At 44.1% G+C, this 17,734-nt stretch overlaps 1 protein-coding gene across 5 annotated transcripts in view; it reads right to left on the bottom strand.

Annotated features, from left to right (window-relative positions):
• The window catches only part of uckl1b (uridine-cytidine kinase 1-like 1b), a 56,764-nt gene that overhangs the window by 16,598 nt on the left and 22,432 nt on the right, over positions 1 to 17,734 (bottom strand). For 4 of the 5 annotated variants that reach the window (XM_029723865.1, XM_029723860.1, XM_029723862.1 and 1 more), the window contains exons 2-4: positions 6,761 to 6,954; positions 6,093 to 6,199; positions 59 to 229 (exon numbers count right to left, since the gene is read on the bottom strand). In XM_029723865.1, the coding sequence (XP_029579725.1) occupies positions 59 to 229; positions 6,093 to 6,199; positions 6,761 to 6,954 (472 nt within the window). Of the gene's footprint in view, positions 1 to 58; positions 230 to 6,092; positions 6,200 to 6,760; positions 6,955 to 15,191; positions 15,333 to 17,734 lie in introns of those variants that run through there. The other variant, XM_029723864.1, reaches the window with a different exon arrangement.

A 17,734-nucleotide genomic window follows, 5' to 3' on the forward strand; every position in this document is an offset into this window, starting at 1 on the left:
GATTACACTGCAATGTGGGGGGGGGGGGGCATTTCTGTGTGTGTTTGTGTGTCCTCACCCAGTCCTTCTGGCGTCCGTGTGTGGTGAAGTCATACACAGGGATCTTCACACTCTTGCCCAGTTTGAGTTTCCTCAGTGTGTGTGCCAGCAGGCCAAAGTCAAAGGCATCCGGGTGGTCAAAGTTGTAGTCATTACTGGCTGCCGTGACCTGCTGCTCAGGTGTCAGAACCTGCACACAACATTGGATGAACATTAAAATAACGTTAAATCAGAAAATCAAGCAGAAAGACCTCCCTGAAAAATCAGTGGATGATGCATGAAGATAACACAGTTACACAGGCATGTGCACGTGGACGTTCATGTGCACACACTCACCCTACTGGAGTGCCTCTCAACTAAGCTTGACTAAATTTAGGCGAGACGGGAATGCTGTGTCCCTCCTGTGAGGACCTGCCAGAAGGTGTGTGTGTGTGTGTGTGTATGTGCAAGCGCATGCACATTGCACTGGACCGTAGCCAGCCCTTTCAAATTCGATCCCTGGTATTTGGAACTCTCCTACCCCCTCCTCTCGTGGTTCAATCATAAGCACTTTATAAGTAACAGTGTCATAGAAATACAGCCACTCCAGTGCTACTCCAGAGCCAAGATGGGCCTGGGAAGCCAGAATGAGAGGCGTGATATCTCAGAGTGGATATCCATTCATATGGGAGTGAGCAGGAGTTATACGTTTCCCCAGATAACTATTACTTGGTCAGTACTTTTTTAAATCTCGCTAATTATTAAGGTTAAGATTTGGGTTAGGATAAACTGCACCTAGATCTGTGATGAATGGCAACTACCACTGCTGCTGATGTTCTACATGGAAATGGTGTTTGGTTGTTAACTCACAACTGGTATTTGGTATCTTAAAGTGGCATTAGTGAAGATCCAAAGGTGGCTGGTAAAGCTGGTGACCTACAGTAAAGCTGGCAGAGCTGCAGTAAAGCTGGTGATCTGCAGTAAAGCTGCAGTAAAGCTGGTGATCTGCAGTAAAGCTGCAGTAAAGCTGGTGATGTACAGTAAAGCTGGTAGAGCTGCAGTAAAGCTGGTGATGTACAGTAAAGCTGGTAGAGCTGCAGTAAAGCTGGTGACCTACAGTAAAGCTGGTAGAGCTGCAGTAAAGCTGGTGATGTACAGTAAAGCTAGTAGAGCTGCAGTAAAGCTGGTGATGTACAGTAAAGCTGGTAGAGCTGCAGTAAAGCTGGTGACCTACAGTACAGCTAATAGAGCTGCAGTAAAGCTGGTGACCTACAGTAAAGCTAGTAGAGCTGCAGTAAAGCTGGTGTCCTACAGTAAAGCTGGTAGAGCTGCAGTAAAGCTGGTGACCTACAGCAAAGCTAGTAGAGCTGCAGTAAAGCTGGTGTCCTACAGTAAAGCTAATAGAGTTCCAGTAAAGTCAGGCTGTCACTCTGTTACATAACACAGTAAGGGGAAGCTGATGACTCTTTTAATGATGGTTGGTTGGCCAATATCCTTCTCCTCTTGTCCTCACCCTCGCTCACCCAAATGTTGCTTCTTTTCCCCCTCTCTCATCCCTCTCATTTTACATCTACCCCCTTATCCCCTCGGGGATCTTTCCATCTCTTCAAAAGCCTGGTCACTCAGGTTAGAGAGATAGTGAGAGATAGAGAGGGGGAGTAGAGCGAGATAGAGAGAATGGGATTACGTGGTATTAAAACACTGTAGAAAACCATCTCCAGATCTCATTCAGATTTTGAGGGGAGTGAGAGGGAAGCTGTACAGTGCATGAGTGCTGTTGTGTTGTTATTGTGTTGTTATTGTGCTGTTATTGTGTTTTTATTGTGCTGTTATTGTGTTGTTATTGTGCTGTTATTGTGTTGTTATTGGGTTGTTATTGTGTTGTTATTGTGTTGTTATTGTGTTGTTATTGTGCTATTGTGTTGTTATTGTGTTGTTATTGTGTTGTTATTGTGCTGTTAAATATGTGGTTATTGTGTTGTTATTGTCAAATAAAAGCGTATTTGTCACATGCGCTGAATACAACAGGTGTAGACCTGAAATGCTTACCTACGATCCATAACCACCAATGCAGTTCAAGAAAAAGATTTACTAAGTAAACTAAAGTAAAAAATGAAATAAAAAGTAACACAATAAAATAACAATAACAAGACTATATACAGGAGGTACTGGTTCAATGTCAATGTGCGGGGGTACAGGTAAGTCGAGGTAATTTGCACACGTAGGTAGGGGTAAAGTGACTATGCATAGATAAAACAGTGAATAGCAGCAGTGTAAAAACCAAGAGGGGGCTCAATGTAAAATTATTATTTATTTTGTATTTATTTTTTGTCAATGTAAATAGTCCGGGTGGCCATTTGATTAACTGTTCAGCAGTCTTATGGCTTGGGGATATAAGCTGTTAAGGAGCCTTCTGGACCTAGACTTGGCGCCCCTGTACCGCTTGCCGTGTGGTATCAGAGAGAACAGTCTATGACTTGGGTGAACGGGCCTTCCTCCTTTTTTGGGCCTGTCTCTGACACCACCTAGTGTATAGGTGCTGGACGGCGGGAAGCTTGGCCCCATAGATGTACTGGGCCGTACGCACTACCCTCTGTAGTGCCTTGTGGTCGGAGGCCGAGCAGTTGCCATACCAGGTGGTGATGCAACCCGTCAGGATGCTCTCGATGGTGCAGCTGTGAAACTTTTTAAGGATCTGGGATCTGATCTGAACCATGCCAAATCTTTTCAGTCTCCTGAGAGGAAATAGGTTTTGTCGTGCCCTCTTCACGACAGTCTTGGTGTGTTTGGACCATGATAGTTTGTTGGTGTTGTGGACATCAAGGAACTCTAGACCCACTACACTACAGCCAGGTCGATGTGAAAGGGGGTGTGTTCGGCCCTCCTTTTCCTGAATTCCATGATCAGCTCCTTTGTCTTGCTCACGTTGAGGGAGAGGTTGTTGTCCTGGCACCACACTGCCAGTTTTCTGACCTCCTCCCTATAGGCTGTCTCATCGTTGTCGGTGATCAGGCCTACCACTGTTGTGTCGTCAGCAAACTTAATTATGGTGTTGGAGTCGTGCTTGGCCATGCAATCATGGGTGAACAGGGAGTACAGGAGGGGACTAAGCACACATCCCTGAGGCGCCCCCGTGTTGAGGATTAGCGTGGCAGATGTTTTGTTGCCTACCCTTACCACCTGGGGGTGGCCTGTCAGGAAGTCCAGGATCCAGTTGCAGAGGGAGGTGTTTAGTCCCAGGGTCCTTAGCTTAAAACCTCTTACATCTAGATGTTCCGCTAGCGGAACGTCTGCTCCAATATCCAATGATGGGCGGGGCGCGAAATACAAACTCCTCTAAAATCCGAAAACTTCCACTTTTCAAACATATGACTATTTTACAGCTATTTAAAGACAAGACTCTCGTTAATCTAACCACACTGTCCGATTTCAAAAAGGCTTTACAGCGAAAGCAAAACATTAGATTATGTCAGCAGAGTACCCAGCCAGAAATAATCAGACACCCATTTTTCAAGCTAGCATATAATGTCACAAAAAACAAAACCACAGCTAAATGCAGCACTAACCTTTTATGATCTTCATCAGATGACACACCTAGGACATTGTGTTATACAATACATGCATGTCTGTTCAATCAAGTTCATATTTATATCAAAAACCAGCTTTTTACATTAGCATGTGACGTTCAGAACTAGCATTCCCACCGAACACTTCCGGTGAATTTACTAAATTACTCACGATAAACGTTCACAAAAAGCATAACAATTATTTTAAGAATTATAGATACAGAACTCCTCTATGCACTCGATATGTCCGATTTTAAAATAGCTTTTCGGATGAAGCACATTTTGCAATATTCTAAGTACATAGCCCGGCATCACAGGGCTAGCTATTTAGACACCCAACCAGTTTAGCCTTCACCAAAATCACATTTCCTATAAGAAAAATGTTATTACCTTTCCTGTTCTTCGTCAGAATGCACTCCCAGGACTTCTACTTCAATAACAAATGTTGGTTTGGTCCCAAATAATCCATCGTTATGTTCCATCAACGACGTTTTGTTCGTGCGTTCTAGACACTATCCCAATGGTAAATCACGGTCACGAGCATGGCGCAGAACGTGACAAAAAATTTCTAAATATTCCATTACCGTACTTCGAAGCATGTCAACCGCTGTTTAAAACCAATTTTTATGCAATTTATCTCGTAGAAAAGCGATAATATTCCGACCGGGAATCTGCATGTCTGTAAACTGAGGGAAAAACCGAAAGCCGGGGGCGGGGCAGGTCGCGAGCGTAAGCATTTCCCCACTGAGAGACCACTTAGCTTTTGCTCTCCTTTGTTTCAGCCAGGGCTTTGAATTACGTCATTCCTGTTTTTCCCGGGCTCTGAGAGCCCATTGGAGACGTGGGTATTGTCACGTAACAGCAGAGATCCTTAGTTTTTGGAAGAGATGTCAAAGAAAGCAAATAAATGGTCAGACAGGGTACTTCCTGAACAGAACATTCTCAGGTTTTTGCCTGCCATAGGAGTTCTGTTATACTCACAGACACCATTCAAACAGTTTTAGAAACTTTGGAGTGTTTCCTCTCCAAAGCTAATAATTATATGCATATTCTAGTTTCTGGGCAGGACTAATAATCAGATTAAATCGGGTACGTTTTTTATCCAGCCGTGAAAATACTGCCCCCTAGCCATAAGAGGCGACTCCGGGATGCTGGCCTTCTAGGCAGAGTTCCTCTGTCCAGTGTCTGTTCTTTTGCCCATCTTAATCTTTTATTTTTATTGGCCAGTCTGAGATATGGCTTTTTCTTTGCAACTCTGCCTAGAAGGCCAGCATCCCGGAGTCGCCTCTTCACTGTTGACGTTGAGACTGGTGTTTGCGGGTACTATTTAATGAAGCTGCGAGTTGAGGACTTGTGAGGCGTCTGTTTCTCAAACTAGATACTAATGTACTTGTCCTCTTGCTCAGTTGTGCACCGGGGCCTCCCACTCCTCTTTCTATTCTGGTTAGAGCCAGTTTGCTCTGTTCTGTGAAGGGAGTAGTACACAGCGTTGTACGAGATCTTCAGTTTCTTGGCAATTTCACACATGGAATAGCCTTCATTTCTCAGAACAAGAATAGACTGACGAGTTTCAGAAGAAAGTTCTTTGTTTCTGGCCATTTTGAGGCTGTAATTGAACCCACAAATGCTGATGTTCCAGATACTCAACTAGTCTAAAGAAGGCCAGTTGTATTGTTTCTTTAATCAGCACAATAGTTTTCAGCTGTGCTAACATAATTGCAAAAGGGTTTTCAAATGATCAATTAGCCTTTTAAAATTATGAACTTGGATTAGCTAACACAACGTGCCATTGGAACACATGAGTGCTGGTTGCTGATAATGGGCCTCTGTACGCCGATGTAGATATTCCATTCGAAAAATCAGCCGTTTGCAGCTACAGTTGTCATTTACAACAATAACAATGTCTACACTGTATTTCTGTTTAATTTGATGTTATTTTAATGGACCAAAACTTTTCTTTTCTTTCAAAAACAAGGACATTTCTAAGTGACCCCAAACTTTTGAACGGTAGTGTATAGATTCTGGGTGTAGTTATCCATTCATTCCAGTTTGCACCTAGCAAGAGGCTGTTGTTTAGCTGTGTTTTTGTAGCTCACATGTGGTAGATTGATACAAATAACCATGACATCATTCGGCCAGGTAAGCATAGGCTACTTTGTAATGAACATTTAATTGAGAAGGTTTTTGGGAAAACCTTTCCATTTCCCAGAAGACTTTTCATGAGCATCATTGCTAACGGATACACAGACGCGCACCACACACACAGATGGGGAATTCTCGTACGAATCACTGACGCATTCTGTTCATGTCTTATGATAAACTTGGACAAATGAATTAATTTTCAGAACGTTTAGTTGGTTCCTTACTACGTTCAATACATTTTTGAATATTGTTGAATTACGTTTTAATGTCTGGATTCCATGATTCCGTCTGCGTTCTTCAGATTTTATAGTGCCCTACACGCGCACACACACATGCACGCACACACGTGCACACACACACACACACCTTGTAGAAGGAGTCCATGGAGAGCAGGACCACCCAGGGGACATCCAGAGCCTCTATGATCTTCCTGGCTACTGTGGTCTTCCCCGAGGCACTGCCCCCACACAGACCTGTAGGACACACAGGGCACAATGGAAACTAGGTGAGATGAGCGAGGTAGACCACTTAAAAGTCCTTGGTTCAACTGAAAGTAGCTTTTGAATGTCTACAGTAACTGAACGAGTCTCTTCTATCAGCAGGGCACTATCTGAAACATTTCTGCTCAGTGGTGTAGAAACCCCTCCTGCCGTGTTCAAATATCAAATAATGACTTACGATGGGGCATCAATAACCATTATCAGTTAACATGTTGATGCTTATTCCCAAGAAAGTCAGGTTTCCTCTTGTAGCAGACGTTATCCCCTCTGCTTTCTCAAACAAAGCACAGGCACCCACAGCATCATAGAACAGCATTCAGGTGCATGACGATGTTACAGTAATAGGTAGTTTCATTCACAAGCAATTTGATCAGGAATAGAGGGCTGTGGATAGCCCTGCAGCTGATCTTAACCCTGTGACATTCCCCATGTCATGTCTGTGTCTTGACTTAGAGGGCTTGGGAAGCAGGAGACAGGTCATTTTCTCACATAAAACGAAGCATTATTCTATTAAATTCTCCTGAGGGTTCCTACCGATGACGAAGGCCTCTTTGGACTGGGTTCCATGTTCGTTATACCAGGGTGGGCGGCCGGCTGTGTAGATGGTCCTCTTGGACGTCCGCAGCAGGGGTGGTTCTGACTTGCACTGGCTGGTAGTCCGTTTCCGTGGTGACAGCCCAGAGCTGATGGAGGTGAGGAGTCTGTCCAGGGAGCCCTCTCCGCCCCCGCTGAAAAATAATGAGACAGAAGAGCGACACCTCTTCATTTCAGCAGTATGAAAAAAAACCTGACACACTGTTGGTGTGAACTATCCCTGTAAAACACAGAATGTGTGAATATCAGATTTGTGTTCTTTTGGACTTCGGACCAAGCGTAACAAATTACTGCATATACAACAAAACGCTGCATAGAACACACTGATATATGTGAGGACCATCAGGAGAGATACAGAAAGGCATTATGGGATCTGTTGTTTATGTTAGGACAACATAAAACATTTCACAACAGTCACCTTTGTACGAATACCTGTCTGATTTGGGCTGTAATAAAACAAGAAAAAGGTGTGTTCCCGTTCTGCTTTACCTGATAAACGACACAGCATACTACAAACATTACTGACGTGATTCAGTATCACTGACAATGGCAACACCTCCATATCTATCCTTCTACATTGATTAACACAGAGTACTAACAATCAGAAGGAATCATTAATCAATCAGCCTGTTGCTTTTTATGATGGACCCTTGATCAGTGCTCTGTTTACACCAAGTACTTTGTTTAGCCTGAGAATACTGCTTCCTATACAAACCACTGAATATAAGTCAATCATATGATAGAATTGAGTCAATCCCCATCACTTTCTCTCCATTTCTTCCCCTCTTCTCAATAACTTTCTCAAGGGTACGCAAGCTCACATCACAGTTACCATGCACATTAACACAGACAGGTTGTTGGTTTCTAAGACAAATGCAAGATCACTGGTTGGTTGTGTAAGTGTGACCTGAGGCTAAGCCTTTGTCCCCTGAGAGTCAGCTTGTCTTCATTGGTGCGGGAGGAAAGGGGACTGTTGTGTCGGTTGTTGATCAGGGTTACAGTACATCAACACTTGAATAGTTGCAACATGCAACAAATTAAACCCTGCTTATATGACTAGTATAACTTATTACTTTAGTTACCACTAACTACTGAAATGCCTACCGTTGCTAAATAGCCTCATAAATATGGCATGGATCTTGCAAGATGAGCTCTCTTAGCAGACCCATCTTTGACAGAGAGAGCATAATGCTTCATTCATAACCAAGTGGGAATTTACCACATACGACTGGTAAAAATCCAATTGAATGCCCCTCCACTTTCCCACAAGCTGACCTCTGACGTCACCTACAGTGGTTCGTCTTTTAAAAGTTGCAGCGTACTGCGGTGCAGGTTGCATGGTGCCGCAGAATTCTATGGCACGTTATTTAAGTGTGAACCACTGGTACCATTAATGCTAGTTAGTGCTAGTTTGACCAGCAGAGGGCATCTTTGAGAAGCATTTGATAGCCTTTAATAGTGGCTGTACTAGAGAATTTAAAACCTTTTTTTGTAAGAACATAGCATATGGGACTGATTTTAAGAAATGTTGCATAATTAATTTGCTTAATATTACAGTGTTTCTATTCCAAGAAAAGTGAAAAACCCTCTGGATTTCCATTAGGATGGAACGGAAAATATGGCGCTGTACAAAGTGACGGTCGGGAGTAGGCTACAGTACTGGGCTATTTAGCTAAAGAATCCCCGTGTTGTGCAGGCACGTGGGAGACCGGGTCTCAATTCCCCGGCGGGGAGGAAGGTGTAGGCTGTCCTTGTAAATAAGAATTTGTTCTTAACTGACTTGCCTAGTTAAATAAAGGCTACACTAAGAGCATGACATTTCTACATCCTAATTTTCGAATTCTAGTCTAACCACTACCCAAACGGAGATTCAGTGAAAATAAAAATCTCATTGATTATCAAGACCAGTCCCCATGCTTGTCTCAGAGCAGCGCAAAACGGTGCTAAAATAGTTGTAGGCTATTGCTTAAAATCCTTCAACACTGCGCTTTAAATAAATAAGACCTACACCAATTTTAACAGTACATAACTCAACACTAGTGAGACTCATGTCGCCTGTAGTAGGCCTGTGGTAGTATATCGAAAAATATGACGTGACTCTCCGCCAATAATTACATATAGAGGATTGGAGGATATTTCTGTAATTCAGTGATATTTATTCCCATAGTAATTCGTTATGGATCCATAACTAAATAAACATTAGCATTTTGAAAGAGTATTTTTATAATTATTATTTTACCACTTCTTTCTCCCCAATTGGTAGTTACAGTCTTGTCTCATCGGTGCAACTCCCGTACGGACTCGAGAGAGGCAATGGTCGAGAGCAATGCATCCTCCGAAACACAACCAAACCAAGCCGCACTGCACATCCAACCGGGAAGCCAGCTGGGAAGCCAGCCACACCAATGTGTCGGAGGGAACAACATCCACCGGGCGACCACAGGAGTCTCTAGTGCTCGATGAGACAAGGATATCCCTGCCGTCCAAACCCAGACGACACTGGGCCAGGGCCTCCCGGTCAAGGCCGGCTGCGACAGAGCCTGGACTCGAACCCAGAATCTCTGGTGGCACAGCTAGTACTGCTATGCAGTGCCTTAGACCACTGCGCCAACCTGGAGGCCCCTACAATTATTTTATTAACGAAAGCATAAAGATGCCATTATTAGTTACATTGTTTTAGTTTGAACGTGCAGACAGGCACTAAGAAAAGAACAGAGGGAACGTTTTCCTAGTCAGCGCCATTATTAGTGCAATGCCCCTTAAAGTGTTGCCAGTGTAGCGGTCAACACCCTCCCCCTTCCTCCTCGTCCTTTCCCCATGGGCTAGGTCAGTCTCCTGTGCGCTGCTCTGCAACCCATCCTGTGCCCCCTGCCCTTGTGCCTTGAACCCTGTGCACTTTCAGTGGATACAGCTGGAGAACTGCAAGGCGCCACTCAGGAGCCATGAACAATATGACCAATTTATATTGTCCTGCTAATAACAGGGTTAATAATATATCTGTGAGAATATCCAACGGCTTTTATATAATTCTAAATTAATAAAAAATTTTACATTTTTTTTTTTTTAGTCATTTAGCAGACGCTCTTATCCAGAGCGACTTACAGTAGTGAATGCATACATTTCAATTAATTTCATACATTTTTTTTCTCTCGTAATAACAAAAATAATCTCTTAGTTTAAAAAATTACAATATTTTGGAGATGATTTTGATTTCAAATAACGTAAAATGAGCGATAAAAAGGCCATTCTTGAACATGGGGTTAGACAATGCTACTAATTTGTAAATAAAGCTAGTTTGTTATTTAGAATTATTTATTTCTGTATTTAGAGGGAGAGAAACCAAAAACCTACAGTCATCTCATGGGTCTCCCAGTCGAAGTCAGCACGGGTATTGAACCAGCATCTGTAGCAACACTGCTATGCAGTGTCTTAGACTAATGCGCCACTCAGGCGCTGTACAACATGACCGGTCGGGAGTGGCATACAATACTACGGTAGGAGCAAAAATAATCCTGACCAAAAAAAAAAACACCTTAGTGTAACAACAGTTTTAGTAAGAAATACTGAAGTTGTGCACAATTACCAGTTTCTTTTTAGGTTTATGTCGCCCATTCATTGTCAGAGACACAGTAGGACCCAAAAGCATAATCAGTGCTCTAACTCCCCCTTGCGCTGGTCTGGAGCAAAGAAGTGGTGATGCAGGGTACCGTACTAAACCACAAATTACCTCTAAGTCCCGCAGCATAATCACACAACTTTTAGTGGAGCAAACACTGTACTAAGGTAATTAATTATCTTAATCAACCAACTTCCGGTCCGGAGCGAGCAGTCGCACTTCGCTTCGCTCCACAGGTAATATTACACTTCTTTACATTACAACGGTTTGGTTTGTTTGATCTGAGCAATTTTTTCTTAGCTATCAAAGATAATTGTGTAGTTTAGAGTAATTAGAGTAATTATCGAGGCCAGCTATTTTTTTCGTCCTCCTAACGTAGTCAACACCGCTAGCTAGCCAACCGTTACCGACTAGCAGCGCTGTAGATACTAATACATTACAACGGAACGATTTGACTAGTGCAGTGTTAGCTAGCTAGCTACATAGCTGTCTTTGTCATAGCTTGATAATTGTGTAGTTTAGTAATTATCGAGGTTAGCTAGGTTAGCTAGCCAGCTATTTCCGTCCCCCGCGACGCCATTGTTCCATACCTAGCCAACTATTACCGACGAGCAGCATTGTAGAAACTAAATACATTACAAAGGAACATCTTGATTAGTGTTATGTTATGTTAGCTAGCTACAAAGTTGCTTTTGTATAATAGCCAACCTCTACCGACTAGCAGCACTGTAGAAACTATTACATTACAACGGAACGACTTGATTAGTGTAGTGTTGTGTTAGTTAGCTAGCATTTTCGTCATTTTAGTCAATAAGATTTTCGCAACGTAAGCTTAACTTTCTGAACATTCGAGACGTGTAGTCCTCTTGTCATTCCAATCTCCTTTGCATTAGCGTAGCCTCTTCTGTAGCTTGTCAACTATGTGTCTGTCTATCCCTGTTCTCTCCCCTCTGCACAGGCCATACAAACGCTTCACACCGCGTGGCCGCTGCCACTCTAACCTGGTGGTCCCAGCGCGCACGACCCACGTGGAGTTCCAGGTCTCCGGCAGCCTCTGGAACTGCCGGTCTGCGGCCAACAAGGCTGAGTTCATCTCAGCCTATGCTACCCTCCAGTCCCTAGACTTCCTGGCGCTGACGGAAACATGGATTACCACAGATAACACTGCTACTCCTACTGCTCTCTCCTCATCTGTCTACGTGTTCTCGCACACCCCTAGAGCATCGAGCCAGCGGGGTGGTGGCACTGGAATCCTCATCTCTCCCAAGTAGACATTCTCTCTTTCTCCCCTGACCCATCTGTCTATCTCCTCATTTGAATTCCATGCTGTCACAGTTACCAGCCCTTTCAAGCTTAACATCCTAATCATTTATCGCCCTCCAGGTTCCCTTGGAGAGTTCATCAATGAGCTTGATGCCTTGATAAGTTCCTTCCCTGAGGATGGCTCACCTCTCACAGTTCTGGGTGACTTTAACCTCCCCACGTCTACCTTTGACTCATTCCTCTCTGCCTCCTTCTTTCCACTCCTCTCCTCTTTTGACCTCACCCTCTCACCTTCCCCCCCTACTCACAAGGCAGGCAATACGCTTGACCTCATCTTTACTAGATGCTGTTCTTCCACTAATCTCATTGCAACTCCCCTCCAAGTCTCCGACCACTACCTTGTATCCTTTTCCCTCTCGCTCTCATCCAACACTTCTCTCTCTGCCCCTACTCGGATGGTATGGCGCCGTCCCAACCTTCGCTCTCTCTCTCCCGCTACTCTCTCCTCTTCCATCCTATCATCTCTTCCCTCTGCTCAAACCTTCTCCAACCTATCTCCTGATTCTGCCTCCTCAACCCTCCTCTCCTCCCTTTCTGCATCCTTTGATTTACTCTGTCCCCTATCTTCCAGGCCGGCTCGGTCCTCCACTCCTGCGCCGTGGCTCGACGACTCACTGCGAGCTCACAGAACAGGGCTCCGGGCAGCCGAGCGGAAATGGAGGAAAACTCGCCTCCCTGCGGACCTGGCATCCTTTCACGCCCTCCTCTCTACATTTTCCTCTTCTGTCTCTGCTGCTAAAGCCACTTTCTACCACTCTAAATTCCAAGCATCTGCCTCTAACCCTAGGAAGCTCTTTGCTACCTTCTCCTCCCTCCTGAATCCTCCTCCCCCTCCCTTCTGAAAAAACCTACACTCGATCCCTCCGATATCAACAACTACAGACCAGTATCCCTTCTTTCTTTTCTCTCCAAAACTCTTGAACGTGCCGTCCTTGGCCAGCTCTCCTGCTATCTCTCTCAGAATGACCTTCTTGATCCTAATCAGTCAGGTTTCAAGACTGGGCATTCAACTGAGACTGCTCTTCTCTGTGTCACGGAGGCTCTCCGCACTGCTAAAGCTAACTCTCTCTCCTCTGCTCTCATCCTTCTAGACCTATCTGCTGCCTTTGATACTGTGAACCATCAGATCCTCCTCTCCACCCTCTCCGAGCTGGGCATCTCCGGCGCGGCCCACGCTTGGATTGCGTCCTACCTGACAGGTCGCTCCTACCAGGTGGCGTGGCGAGAATCTGTCTCCGCACCACGTGCTCTCACCACTGGTGTCCCCCAGGGCTCTGTTCTAGGCCCTCTCCTATTCTCACTATACACCAAGTCACTTGGCTCGGTCATATCCTCACATGGTCTCTCCTATCATTGCTACGCAGACGACACACAATTAATCTTCTCCTTTCCCCCTTCTGATAACCAGGTGGCGAATCGCATCTCTGCATGTCTGGCAGACATATCAGTGTGGATAACGGCTCACCACCTCAAGCTGAACCTCGGCAAGACGGAGCTGCTCTTCCTCCCGGGGAAGGACTGCCCGTTCCATGATCTCACCATCACGGTTGACAACTCCCTTGTGTCCTCCTCCCAGAGTGCTAAGAACCTTGGCGTGACCCTGGACAACACCCTGTCGTTCTCCACTAACATCAAGGCGGTGACCCGATCCTGTAGGTTCATGCTCTACAACATTCGCAGAGTACGACCCTGCCTCACACAGGAAGCGGCGCAGGTCCTAGTCCAGGCACTTGTCATCTCCCGTCTGGATTACTGCAACTCGCTGTTGGCTGGGCTCCCTGCCTGTGCCATTAAACCCTTACAACTCATCCAGAACGCCGCAGCCCGTCTGGTGTTCAACCTTCCCAAGTTCTCTCACGTCACCCCGCTCCTCCGCTCTCTCCACTGGCTTCCAGTTGAAGCTCGCATCCGCTACAAGTCCATGGTGCTTGCCTACGGAGCTGTGAGGGGAACGGCACCTCCGTACCTTCAGGCTCTGATCAGGCCCTACACCCAAACAAGGGCACTGCGTTCATCCACCTCTGGCCTGCTCGCCTCCCTACCTCTGAGGAAGCACAGTTCCCGCTCAGCCCAGTCAAAACTGTTCGCTGCTCTGGCACCCCAATGGTGGAACAAGCTCCCTCACGACGCCAGGACAGCGGAGTCAATCACCACCTTCCGGAGACACCTGAAACCCCACCTCTTTAAGGAATACCTGGGATAGGATAAAGTAATCCTTCTAACCCCCCCCCCAAAAAAAAGATTTAGATGCACTATTGTAAAGTGGTTGTTCCACTGGATATCATAAGGTGAATGCACCAATTTGTAAGTCGCTCTGGATAAGAGCGTCTGCTAAATGACTTAAATGTAAATGTTAATACCATCATTTTCGGCAGTTATATGCAAGAACAAAATATAATTTAATATATGTATTCATGTTTTTGAACAGTATCATTTGTTTACAAGCATGATAGCTGTACTTTTAGCAACTTGTTAGCAATTAGACAATCTGCATTTCTCAACAAGTTCAAAGCACGTGAATGCATCCAACTGGTATTTACGACTTCACATCTGGTAAATTCCTACCTCCCACTTGGTTACGAACACAGCATTGGTACTTTGAACCTGCCCGTGTGAATTTGTATGCACATAATGGATATGCAAAACTAACACCAACCCAGACCCGATCGCTGGACCTCACAACATTAGAACAACTGTGATTGGTTCACAGGTACTTGCAACAGACATTTATACACGTAGACCTACAGAGTGCATTTGTTTTCATTGGACGCATGGGCATGGGATGGCATCAGACCAAGAGCTCAATACAGGGAGGTGGGGAGGGCATTCAAATGCATCTATTACTATTCTACCTAGATCGCAGCCCCAACTCAAACCACACAAAGACTGTCTGACACGGAACAGAATACGCGGAGTGGAAAGTGCTTAGTCCATTCCCTCCAAAATATTACAGCCACCATGACTCCACATGTGAAATGAAACTTTGTGCTTAAAACATATCCACAATAAGGATAGTCAGTCTCACACTCATTTGATTAAACTCAGTAGGGAAATATACCTAAACTACTCAATCTCTGATCTAATTGAAGTCACCACCAGTACAATCCAGGACAACCAACCTAACCTATCACATTCCTAACAAGCCTTTTACAAAGCCATTATGTCTAGAGGCAGTTTAGCTGTCTAGCAGGTTCGTCCCCATGCAACCCTGGTGCCTAAACCATTTGTCTAAACACACTTCTACCTGTCTGCCTTGTAGCTCCACTAAACTTTTCTTTATTTCTCTCTCTCTCCTATTCTCTCTCAATTCAATTCAATTTAAGGGCTTTATTGGCATGGGAAACATATGTTAACATTGTCAAATCAATTAACATCTCTCTCTCTCATTTTATATATATATATATGTGTGTGTGTGTGTGTGTGTCCACCTACTGGATTAAGCGAGAGATCCACACCTCTCCCTTAGATGTTTGTAAGAACCCGGAACCCATTTCTGTGGTAGGAGAAAGTCCCAGGTAGGTAGGTAGGTATTAGATGTTCCTGCCTGTTCTGGACTTTCACTGCCTGTGTGGCTCCACTCCCCTGTGCTACTCCACCCCACGGCTTTATAGCCTAAATACCTTCAAGTGGAACAACCAAGGGGTCAAAGGTGGCAGGCAGACATCGGGGGGGGGGGGGGGGGGGGGGGGGGGGCAGCAAGGTTACAAAAGCTCAGTGTTTTCATACCCGACCCATCCCACCCAAGGCAGCTTGGAGAGGGAGTGGGGAGAAGCACATGGCAGCCTCTGCATATCATTTGTTTTCTGCATGTGCTTTTCCCATTCTTTATGAAAAGCAACACAGAGATCCATCCATACAAAGCAGGAGAGTTTATCTGGACTTTATACAGTCTATACCGTATCTATGGATATTTCGAAAATACAGATGGTATAATTTTCAATACTGTTAAAAATACTGTATACCGTACCAGTCAACATTTTGGACACACCTACTCATTCAAGGGTTTTTCTTTATTTTTACTATTTTCTACATTGAAGAATAATAATTAAGCCATCAAAACTATGAAATAATTTGTGGAATTTCTTTCCTTCTAAATTCGTTTGAACCAACCAGTTGTGTTGTGACAAGTAGAGGTCGACCGATTATGATTTTTCAACGCCGATGCCGATTATTGGAGGCCCAAAACCGCCGCTGCCGATTAATCGGCCGATTTTTCCCAATTTATTTGTAATAATGACAATTACAACAATACTGAATGAACACTTATTTTAACTTAATATAATAAATCAATCAAATCAATTTAGCCACAAATAAATAATGAAACATGTTCAATTTGGTTTAAATAATGCAAAAACAAAGTGTTGGAGAAGAAAGTAAAAGTGCAATATGTGCCATGTAAGAAAGCTAACATTTAAGTTCCTTGCTCAGAACATGAGAACATATGAAAGCTGGTGGTTCCTTTTAACATGAGTCTTCAAGTTTTAGGTTGTAGTTATTATAGGAATTATAGGACTATTTCTCTCTATACGATTTGTATTTCATATACCTTTGACTATTGGATGTTCTTATAGGTACTTTAGTATTGCCAGTGTAACAGTATAGCTTCCGTCCCTCTCCTCGCTCCTACCTGGGCTCGAACCAGGAACACATCGACAACAGCCACCCTCGAAGCAGCGTTACCCATGCAGAGCAAGGGGAACAACTACTCCAAGTCTCAGAGCGAGTGACGTTTGAAACGCTATTAGCGCGCACCCGCTAACTAGCTAGCCATTTCACATCGGTTACACCAGCCTAATCTTGGGAGTTGATAGGCTTGAAGTCATAAACATCGCAATGCTTGAAGCACAGCGTAGAGCTGCTGGCAAAACGCACAAAAGTGCTGTTTGAATGAATGCTTACGAGCCTGCTGGTGCCTACCATCGCTCAGTCAGACTGCTCTATCAAATCATAGACTTAATTATAACATAATAACACACAGAAATACGAGCCTCTGGTCATTAATATGGTCGAATCCGGAAACTATCATCTCGAAAACAAAATGTTTTTTTTCTTTCAGTGAAATACAGAACTGTTCCGTATTTTATCTAATGGGTGGCATAATTGGTCATAATTACCTAAAATTCTGGCAAATTAGTTCGCAACGAGCCAGGCGGCCCAAACTGTTGCATATACCCTGACTCTGCATGCAATGAACGCAAAATGACACAATTTCACCTGGTTAATATTGCCTGCTAACCTGGATTTCTTTTAGCTAAATATGCAGATTTAAAAAGATATACTTCTGTATATTGATTTTAAGAAAGGCATTGATGTTCATGGTTAGGTACAGTCGTGCAACAATTGTGCTTTTTCGCAAATGCGCTTTTGTTAAATCATCCCCCGTTTGGCGAAGTCGGCTGTCTTTGTTAGGAAGAAATAGTCTTCACAGTTCGCAACGAGCCAGGCGGCCCAAACTGCTGCATATACCCTGACTCTGTTTGCAAGAGAAGTGACACATTTTCCCTAGTTAAAATAAATTCATGTTAGCAGGCAATATTAACTAAATATGCAGGTTTAAAAATATATACTTGTGTATTGATTTTAAGAAAGGCATTGATGTTTATGGTTGGAGCAACGTGTACCTAAGCGATTATATGCAACACAGGACAGGCTAGATAAACTAGTAATATCATCAACCATGTGTAGTTAACTAGTGATTATGATTGATTGATTGTTTTTTATAAGATAAGTTTAATGCTAGCTAGCAACTTACCTTGGCTTCTTACTGCATTCGCGTAACGGGCAGGCTCCTCGTGGAGTGCAATGTAAAGCAGGTGGTTAGAGCGTTGGACTAGTTAACCATAAGGTTGCAAGATTGAATCCCCGAGCTGACAAGGTAAAAATCTGTCATTCTGCCTCTGAACAAGGCAGTTAACCCACCGTTCCTAGGCCGTCATTGAAAATAAGGATGTGTTCTTAACTGACTTGCCTAGTTA

This window comes from Salmo trutta, chromosome 30 (genome assembly GCF_901001165.1).
Source record: "Salmo trutta chromosome 30, fSalTru1.1, whole genome shotgun sequence".
Taxonomy (NCBI): domain Eukaryota; kingdom Metazoa; phylum Chordata; class Actinopteri; order Salmoniformes; family Salmonidae; genus Salmo; species Salmo trutta.